General features: G+C 31.0%; 1 protein-coding gene across 4 annotated transcripts in view; it reads right to left on the reverse strand.

Moving 5' to 3' along the window:
• The window catches only part of LOC130899340 (protein furry), a 38,186-nt gene extending 29,167 nt beyond the window's left edge, over nt 1-9,019 (reverse strand). For 3 of the 4 annotated variants that reach the window (XM_057809223.1, XM_057809222.1, XM_057809220.1), the window contains exons 1-14: nt 8,847-9,006; nt 8,554-8,733; nt 8,268-8,470; nt 8,025-8,212; nt 6,464-6,673; nt 5,616-5,961; nt 5,326-5,560; nt 4,238-4,838; nt 3,831-4,156; nt 3,313-3,640; nt 2,148-2,390; nt 1,483-1,659; nt 647-820; nt 265-584 (exon numbers count right to left, since the gene is read on the reverse strand). In XM_057809223.1, the coding sequence (XP_057665206.1) occupies nt 265-584; nt 647-820; nt 1,483-1,659; nt 2,148-2,390; nt 3,313-3,640; nt 3,831-4,156; nt 4,238-4,838; nt 5,326-5,560; nt 5,616-5,961; nt 6,464-6,673; nt 8,025-8,212; nt 8,268-8,470; nt 8,554-8,733; nt 8,847-8,880 (3,565 nt within the window). In that variant the 5' untranslated portion in view covers nt 8,881-9,006. Of the gene's footprint in view, nt 1-264; nt 585-646; nt 821-1,482; nt 1,660-2,147; nt 2,391-3,312; nt 3,641-3,830; nt 4,157-4,237; nt 4,839-5,325; nt 5,561-5,615; nt 5,962-6,463; nt 6,674-8,024; nt 8,213-8,267; nt 8,471-8,553; nt 8,734-8,846 lie in introns of all 4 variants that reach the window. The other variant, XM_057809219.1, reaches the window with a different exon arrangement.
• Between the last annotated feature and the right edge of the window lie 1,491 nt (nt 9,020-10,510).

Here is a 10,510-nt window from a genome sequence, read left to right on the forward strand (position 1 = left end):
AACATCCAAAAGTAAAGCACTGGAACCTTCCTCTGACTTAAAATGAGTATGACAAGATGAAAATGAGTTTTGAAAAGTAAAAAAGTAATATAAGGTGGATAATTGGCGGGGTATGTTGGTTTTGTTATCCATTCATGGTATATTTTACATTTGCAAAATCCACAAGAAAACAAAAACCTATTAAATGTCTGGACATATAATTATTTTGGATAAAGATGCGGAAAATGCGTTGATATTTATCATTCTAGGATTGTAGATACTCACATGTAAAATTCTTAACCAGCTTCCTAATAAAATAGCAAAAATGCAGCGTTAAATCTCTTACAGCATTCGAATTTTTATCAGGTTCGTTTTCCAGATAATACCTAACGCCATCTACGAATTCTACTAGAATTGGAGTAAGAGATTGTGAATCCCTATCCAAAACACAACTACTTATTCCAAACGTTCCGTTATCGCCAATGTATTCTAGCAATCTCATTAGTTGCAGCCTTAGCGCGTCTCTTCTTCGTCTGCGACGTACGTTTTCTTGTTTTTTATCAATAGATTCGCGAATGTAGACAGTCAGCTCTTCAAATAAATCTCTGAAATTGATAAAAATGCATTATAAATATATTCGAATTGAAAATTGACATTTTTTATTTACCTGAGAGCCGTTCCGTTAATATTTCCTAAAGCAAAAACAGCTGCATCTCTTATATCGGCAACTTCACACCGTAGATGTGGCACAACAAGTTTGTATAAAGATGAAGGTGAAATATTTGTAGCCGGCAATTTACTGCTATCATTTTTTTCAGCATTCAAACTATCTGGGGAGGAACTGCAATGATAGTTATTAGTATTATAGTATGTACATAAAAAAACTTTTAGAATGGTTCTCAAGTTTAACAATATACTTCTCCATTAGCAAAAAGTATACCACTTCGCTCCAATACAACTCTGGCCAACAATAACCATTCCTTTAAAACCCCCAAGAAGCCGATCTCCTCCCGCCAATAATATACTTCTCACGCACGCCAGTTAGCTGAAGACTAGCAGCAATTGTGTTAGTGTCAACAGTATTCTCTAGAAGTAGGCAGACTGAGGCCTGGGAATCAACCAGGAAAAGGGGTGATTCATTGCGTGGGTAGGCAGATTAAGATCACAGAATCGGATCACTTCTTACCAATGAACGAATAAACACCATCCCCTCCCTTCTCCTGATAATGGCTCCAAAGCGGGAGCAGTTATCTTAATTAAATGGCATTGTACAATATTTCCTGTTTGCAAAAAATTATTTTTTTTTTCAAATTGAAATAACTGAAACCCTTTATACGTATAATGTTTCGTTTAAATTTGAATTTAGCATAGATTCCAAAAATGTAGTGAACATAGTATTGGTATCTATGTTCAGTAAACAATTGAAAATATTTTAACTGAAACATGTCAACGTAGCGTGGCATACCCTGTATATTGTACAAGTGATTTTATTGAATAATTTACCTTAAACTGAGATCTGGACTGGCACATCTAATAATAGGGTTAGAAATTAATGGCACCACCCTGAAGGCAAAAGTGATATAATTTTTCCACAAATGCATATAAGCGTCTCTTTCTGTCGGAGGTTTTTTCACAGCTGTTGCACTTCTTAGTAGTGACGCTCTATTATCGTTTAATGGTCTAAAATATAGAGAGAAATTTAAAGTATAAAATGTTCTTGAGGGTCATCAGATTTCTAATTAATATAAGTAGGTCAAAATTTTATATTTTAACAATCAAGACAATAATTTTGTGAGACTCTACGTCTCACAGTTCTTATCTCTTTTAAAAATTGAGATAAATGAAAAAAATTATAGAAGCTAAGAAGAATATCGGTTAATGATACTACTTTATTAGACTACATTTACACCTTTCTAATAAAGTGCCTAGGACTAAGTTGGAATTTCTGGAACCAATAGTGATATTCATAGTGAACACACTGTTTACACTACCACTACACCAACTTTCACAATTACACTATTTGACGCAAAACTGTTTAGCTTCAGATAGTGTAATTGTGAGTGTTGGTATAGTGGTAGTGTAAACAGTGTGTTAAGTATGAAAGTATCTAGGGGATTATACAATAACAATTTTGAAAAATCACAGTCATAAATATTTTCAGTACTTACGTCGGATCAACTACAGAATATAGAGCATTCAATCTAGTGAAAACAATAGGCCAAGAATGCATTGCCATTAAAGTGCAGGAACTCAATAGCCTGTCAGTTTCTAAAAATCCAAAATAGCATATACTCCATGGATCCGTTACAGAAAAATTGTAATTAGCAGCATTCTTCACTGAACCATCCTCAAATAGTCCAACTGTCCAAACTGAGGAACTCCTATCAGCAAGCCACTGCAGGTCTACAGCGCTGAAATATGTTATAAATATTTCATTATAAGGATCAACAAAAAAAATTTTGTGTTTTGATCTCATGAAGTGGGTTCTGTTATTTAATGATAAAGCAAATGCGCCTATATTTTTCCTATTTAAATCATGGTTTTACGTCTTGTTTTTATAAGCTGATTACATTATATTGTGACTATTTTTATGAAGAAAATTCCTAAGGTGGACTTTTTATTTGTTTACGGCATTCTAGAGAGCTCAAAAATCTGAATTATCTAGAAAGTCGTTGGATATAAATGAGCGATACTTTAGCATCTAGAATAAGTAAATAATTTGATGTTTTAGTGAACACATTGGGATAATAAAAAGTAAAACAAACGGTGTTTTTAAATAAATTAATGTGTTAAGAATTAGATAGTGTTAGTGAATAGTTCAGTGTGTAAATAAATTACTTAAGTATAAAAGTGTATAAATTCACCCACCATCTAAAAACTGTTACTACTAAATAATAAAATTACAGTATATTTAACAGCAAACAAAAATAAATATGTTCATATTTTTCCAGTGAAACATTATTAGTTTTGTTCTATTAAGTGAAGTTTATAATGATTATAAATTAGCCATGTTCCATTTTATTACTTGAAAAATATCTTCGTGGCATACCAAGGTGTGTAGTTTTTTGTACTACTTTGTATATCATGAATTTCATCGACGCAATTTCGAAAAATTTAAATGAAACTGAATGATAGTGAACTACTGTACTGAAATATACCTTGAAAATAGAATGTTTAAATAAGTTTAACGGGATTTCATAAAACACTGATGGGTGATATAATGCTAGTAATTTATATTATTATTAGGCAACAGAAATCAAACTTATTAATTTTCCTAAAAATTATTGGTATATATTTGAAAGTCTATTGTCTTTTAATATTTCATTGACATACCCTATTAATCCTACGGCTTGAATAGCAGTTTTCTCAGCTGGTGGTAACAGTGGCAAACATTTCTCTACTACTTGAGGACAATATTGATCCATAATATCAATAACAGGTGGATTTTCTGAACAATTCAATACCTTCAATAGACTTTTAACTTCTTTTAAAATCATTACAGATAATCTTCGAGTTGATAAACGATAAGTACAAAGCATAACAAGAGCAAGAGCTTCCACATAATGAAGAACTGATGCCAAAGGTTCTGATTTGCTTGTATCTGTACGTTTTGTGAGGTTTGGATCTGGTGGCCCTACTTTCAATTCATTGTATTCTTTAGCTAAAAATACAGTTCATGTTTTTAAACAATTTAAAGTGATTATGAAATAAGTTGCAACCCAAACTGATATTTTTGATAAACAAGATTAGTACAGCTCCATCATATATTTATGTAGAAATAACCATCCCAAAGAGGGAATTCAAAAAGTTTTTATTGATTTATTTTGACACAAACAATATAAAATTATTACCTCTCAAAGTGGAGGAATTGAATGCACTCATATTTGCACCAGAAACAGCAGTCTTCCAAGCACATAATAAAGTCAAAATCATTTTTAATCCATGATCCATAAGTTGTGGAAAAGTATCTAATACTTCTTTGGCAACAAATTGTGTTAAACCCCATAAAACGTCTTGTCTCCAATCAGGAAAATCTACCACCAAACTTTGCAAACTGCAGTAGGATAGTCCTCTTAATTCCTCGTCCATGTGAACAGTAAGTCGACTGAGTAAATCAACTAGCTCCCCACTAGTCATCCCATCAGGAATCAATCTTGGAACAGCAGCTACGCAAGTCCTAGAAGCATTTGGCAAATTATATCTTGGATAGTGAAGAATAAGAGGTGTCCATCACATAACACAAATATACTCTAATTACCTGAATAATTCAATCCTAGGTTTTCTTTCCCCAGTAATCATTTCATCAGGTTCTTTATTGACATTTTGAGTGTTGGTCATCATTAAGGGTCTTCCATATTGAGTATCTAAGGCCCTCAAAATATCAACAAAAACTCTTCTAACATGTGGAAAATAAGCATTCATTCCAATACTTCTGGCCGTATCTTCAGTAAGCATTTTATTTAAAAACGTTTTCCTTACTCTTAAAGTATTACCACTGGGTAATACACCTACCGATCTAGGCATAGGTGGATCTCCTTCTTTTTGTTGAAGACTATCAGCTACCACCAGAAAAGCTCTAAGACCTATACTCATCCTTTCTGGAGTTAAAATCACTTTAAAAGGTCTGGCTACTGAAAGTAAGTCAAAAACTATTTCCCGCATAGCAAAATCCAATCTTTCTTGAGCTATGAATTGTATGATTTTAACAAAAATGTTTAACGGAGTCTCTCTCGGCACTACGCCTTTTGAACCTTTTGGAAACAGGGAATTTACTATGCTTTGTAAACGGGATTGTGTAGCCGAATTACTTTCACATTTTATTCTAATCATATATACCCATAAAAGGCGATAAAGTGATTCTAAAAATAAAATACGAATTATTAAACATAATAGAATTTGTTTTTAAATTTTGCAACATAGAAAATTAAACCAAGTGAACGAAAAAACAGTAGCAGATCAATAACACATATGGAAATAAAAGCTGGATGTTTAAACAAATATTAAAAAGGCACTAGCACTGAAATTCATTGAAAGGATGATTAAGAAACAAATAATTTATCTGAAAATAGAGTAGAAGTCATAAATTAAAAGATCTAAATAAATTGCACTAAATATCATGTTCAGTTCTAATTTAAATGGAAAAACTGACTGTATTTGAGTCAATGAGAAAAATAATAATTGTTTCAAGAAATTCAAGCTTATGATTGGAATTATGGGAACTTACTTGATAATGATGATGCCAGTTAACTTTTTAAACTATATCTTCACATAAGAGGTTCACATTTATTAATTGTTATGAAATGGAAGTAAAATCTGTTGTACAAAATAATTCTTATTCATTCTTACCTAAAGCTACTCGGCACATCTTAGGATCCCTATTCTTTAAATGTGACAAACACATAGCTAGGAAATAATGCCAATTTTGTAAAAAGAACTGTTTCTGACTCACACATAATAAACATGTGACAAGGGGAAATAATGCCAAACGATGTTTCGATTTTGTACTGGCATCTAAAGTTTGTGTATACAGCATTTCAACAAAGTTTTTTAAGCAAGGAACATTCACTTCATTTTTAACAGCCTGAAAATGGTAATGATTGAAAAATAAATTAATTTTCCTATCAGAATGAACTTACTGCTGCTACTGGTACCAAAATTTCTACAAATAACCCAGCAAGTGCATGCTTGATGTCCTTATCTTTGACTTCTAAAAAATATTGGGCACATTCTTGCATAAACTGAAATGAAGCTTCAAACTCTTCTATCGGAACCATCTTTACACGAAAAAATTTCATTCCCATTAATAAGCTTATAATACTTTGAGTTGTATTTGGACTAGTTTCTCTAGATCGAAGCTCTTTTAATTCTGCCATGAATCTAGTTCTTACAGACATAAAACGAGATTGAGCAAGAACTCCAATAACTTCAGCATATAAATCTGATATCATATGAATGTTGGCACTGTTAGGGTTATTTTGTATCCTAAAAAATAAATATTTTGAAGGTTGAATTTGTATTCTTATTATATCTAAAAATAATTTGGATAATAATAATTATAATAAATTCAAAATAAATTGGGATCTCGTCATGTACATACTAAAATACTATTTACTACCACTACACACCTGAAGATGATAACTTGGTTATCAAAACACGCGCCAGACAATGTAATTGTGATTGTTGGTGTAGTAGTACAGTACATTTTGTCCAAATATTAAAAACTATTTCAATGTAAGTATTTGTCATAGACAATTAGTTCACATATTACCTCTTCCTATGTATAATCACAAAAGGACAGGACAGCATTTTTAAAATTCCACATTAGATATAAATGTAATGAATGAAGTTTTGTGAATGATTCTCTTGAAGCGAAGTTTTTAGAGATAATGTGGGAGATTCTGAGCAAATTTGTGTTTTTCGACATTGTGCACTAACCATTCAATTAGGTGATACAAAATAAAGTAAAACCACTATGAATACTCACCCTTCATGATGCTTGAAATGTTTTAAAGCCAAATTTTCAATATATTGCACCAAGTCTTCATGTCCAGGATGCAAACCCATTTGTTTTAGTACTTCTATCAATACCAAACAAAAAATAAACTCCACTGCAAGATCTCGTTTTTCTTTTTGTATATCAGCTTCTGATCTTTCCACTGTCTCTGTTGTATTGCCTGCCACTATATTTATAATACTATAAATGGAAAACAGAAAATTATTCTAAATCACAAAAACGTTCTATAATTAAAATTAAAACTTTTGGTATTTTTCTGAATGACACTGTTTAATTTAGTACCAAGGCACTAAAATAAGGTCATAACAAAATAGTTTATTATACATCCCCATCGAAGGTCTACGATTTCAATGTTCTAACTGTAAAATATATTGAAATTGTGGAATTAAAACTAATTCTGAATTAGTGTATTTTTTTATTTCAAACATTTTTGCAGAAAGTGGAAAAATCATTTCAGAATAAATTTTTAAATAAAATTTAAAAAAATTAAATAGCCTATTTTAATAGCATATATTTATTGCTATAGTATTATTTACAGCTTGACAGCATCTCGGTATGCTTTGAAACTGCATTCTGATTTCATTTTGGTCATAAGCACTCTAATGAATTTAAAGCAATTGCTCAAATGTATATTTTGAGGCGAATTTAATACATCCAAATAATTATCAAATAAATTCCAAAGAGGCTGTTAGCTGGCTATACAATTTATTTGGATTTCGATGTCTTCTAGACCATTTTAGACAATTCTTGGAATAATTGAGAATCGTCACACAATAATACATATTTCAATAATCACCATAAGGGTATATCCCTTTATTTTGATGTCACTTCATGTCAAATTCTGATCTGATCACATATGCATACCCTGATTGTGTGCTGAATTACACAAACGTGTTGTTCACTGTTTTAAGTAAGTAAATTAAACTTTAGAAATATATCAAACCAGATAATACACAAAGATCCAAAAAAAAACATTTATTTAGAATGTCATCGAAGAAAGCAGCAGACTGGAGAATAATATAAATACAGTACTCTATGCATTATAAGAAGCTTATCATAATAGAAGTTCAAATTACTCAGAGCTGAAAGCTCTTATGCCAACTCATTGGCATATGGAAAAATATATAATAAATGAAATAAATTTCTTCAATTTTTTATTTCTTAGACCTTATGATATATTAATGCATCTAAATGTTCTTGATTTTATCATATTTTAATAAAGACTTAAAGAAAAGTCGAAACGTCAAAATTTATCTTTTTTTTAAAAACTATCAAAAAAAACTAATTTTGAAACAGAATACACCTAAAATCAAGAACATTTAGATGTATTAATAAATGAAATATAAACAAAAAAATCTTTATACATATTCAGCAAAAACAAAGATAGTAAAAGAAGCCTACTATTCTTTTAGGGGAAGTTTTAGCAAAATAACGAGTTACTGGCCGGCGAGTATAAATCCACATGGTTTATAAAGTCGATATAATAATAAATAAAAGATCAAAAATTATCATTGATAACATTTTTGCTCACCTTTTTTGTTTAATATCTGATTTTTTTTGTTCTGGATTAGATACTTCTGACATTTGCCTTTCATACCAAGAAAATAGAGCTCTTAATAGAGAAGGCAAGCAGTGTTCAGCTACTGAACCAAAGGCACTGAGAAGTTGATCAAATTGTGAATCTTCTCCCCGTTGAAGTGACTTTGATAATGGTTTTTCCTAAAATACATAAAAATTATTGTATTCCACATAATTTATTTATTTAATTATTTACATGTGATTCAGTCATTACAAATTCAATTTTTTTCTCTGCAATAACAGTAAAATCTGCAAAGAGATTCCTCATTACAAATTCTCCAGGTCTCAAATCCATTTCCAAATGTTGCCCAGATAAAACAGTTCTTTCTTTTTGAGCTCCCCATGGTAAAACTATACCCCTATTTATCGCAACTGTAAAATTTGGTTTAGCATCGAGACCTAAAAAAGTATCATTAAATAATAATTGCAACTTATAAAGTAAATATAATGAGTATTTTTTGTACAATGAAAATATGCTTTACCTATTGCAGTAACTGAGTGACTAGCCGAATTCTCACCTTCACTGCCTCCTGAAAGGGCATGAATTGTTGACTCTGATAATGTGCTCTTATCTGTAAATCCAGAGGCAGATGTAGTATCACTATGTGTATCTGAGCATACACTTTGGGAACACTCATTTTCAGAGTCATTGGAAATTAGATCTAGAACAAAATATTATGGCAAAGATATACAACTTTAATGTTGAATCATCTAATAAGAGTAATTATATTTTAAAAATATAATATGAATTCAAAATCTTCTTGACAAAACTTACCCGTTTCTTGAACGTCGATTTGATAATCCGACATTTTTTTAATTAAACTTATACATTCATATTTAATAGTCTAAGTTACGATTGAATTTTTCATTTTATTTGAAAATATTTATTTTTCAGCGTTTACAAAAAATTGTCAACAGTATGTTTGACATCAGATAAAGTCATTTAACCCGTATAGACAACTTTGACAACTTTGAAATACTGGTTGCAGATTAATAATTATATTTCTAATGAATTTCATAGTTTTGTTTTGTCATTTAATATAAATATTCAAAATTTCTTGTGTAATAAATTCTATAATATCTGGTTTTGTACTTGTAATCTATATTGCCTATCTAATAGTGATTGAGATTCCAGAACCTACGACCGATTTAAATTAAGCATAAATAATAATAGATGAGTAAGTGCCTGAACCTTTCTATTTACAAAAAATAGTTTTGGGTGAATTTTCAGATGTCACTAGATTTCAAAATTGTCAAATTTTGTTATGGAAGGACGAGGTATGTATTATCATTACTTTGGGACTCTCATGATTTGAAAGGTTCTCTTGACTTTCATTATTTGAATGTTTGGAAGATAAACCGGATCACGTTGTTCGAAAACTGATGGGGCCATAGGAATGTGGTAAAACTTTCCTATCTTATACCCTGTTTTTAAACTAGAAGGACTGATTGGAATTTAAGTTGGAAACTATGTAGCTGTATAACTATGTACATTTGAGTGACGATCAGATTTTTACCCTGTAACTGTATATTCAGAGCAGTCAAGTGTTTATTCATATCTACCAAAAAGCACAGTCATTGTCATAATCAATTGGTTTGCCTTTTTTTAACATGAAAGCTTGAATAGTGTCACGTAAGGCAAAAATCTTGCTAAAACTACTCCTCGACTGAGCCAACGAACTTCGGTGAAATAAGGGACATCAGAAAACTTTTTGTCCAAATCTTGCCTGAACTGAACTGTCGGTGATTTAGTCCTCTGCTCCTTATAAAATTTACAATTTTAATTATAGGTTGCATGACATGGTTCATTTTTAAATGTTTGGATGCCAATGATTCCTATGAATTATACAGTGAAATCCCACAAAATTCCCTGATGTTTTCTGTTTTAATTTAGTTACAACGCCGTAGACGTGCGAGTACGAGTATTTAAAACATCCGTAGAGGAATCGAATGAAATCTAAAAGCATGATTCTTCTTTCTGTGACACATTGCGATAGCGGGCCTTATTGATACGGCCCAGGGGCCGAAAGCGGCACGGGAGCCTTATCTTTGATATGACTGGATTAGTGGAATGCGCACCCGTAGTATACCATTTTCGGATGTTGAATAGACAATTGTTTATGATGAATAATTGGACATGGGCAGTTTTGGGAATTTGTGTTGCCAACATTTGATAAGTTAAATTGTGGCAATGTTGTGTAAAAGGAGTACATACAGATTTTTTAATATTTAGTTAGTGCTTAACAAACTAGTCTTTACTGTTTACTATATTCTTCTACCAATCTCCTTGAGTTATTTTAAACATATTGATGTTTATAGAATCGACTTCTTAAATTGAAGTATTTAACAGATTAAGTCAAAGATATAACATAGAACTGTTATTTTAAGCTTTTTCTTTATTTGTACTTCATTTCAAGGCTGTGACTCTATCTCCTTAAC

Source organism: Diorhabda carinulata, chromosome 11, assembly GCF_026250575.1.
Source record: "Diorhabda carinulata isolate Delta chromosome 11, icDioCari1.1, whole genome shotgun sequence".
NCBI classification, from domain to species: domain Eukaryota; kingdom Metazoa; phylum Arthropoda; class Insecta; order Coleoptera; family Chrysomelidae; genus Diorhabda; species Diorhabda carinulata.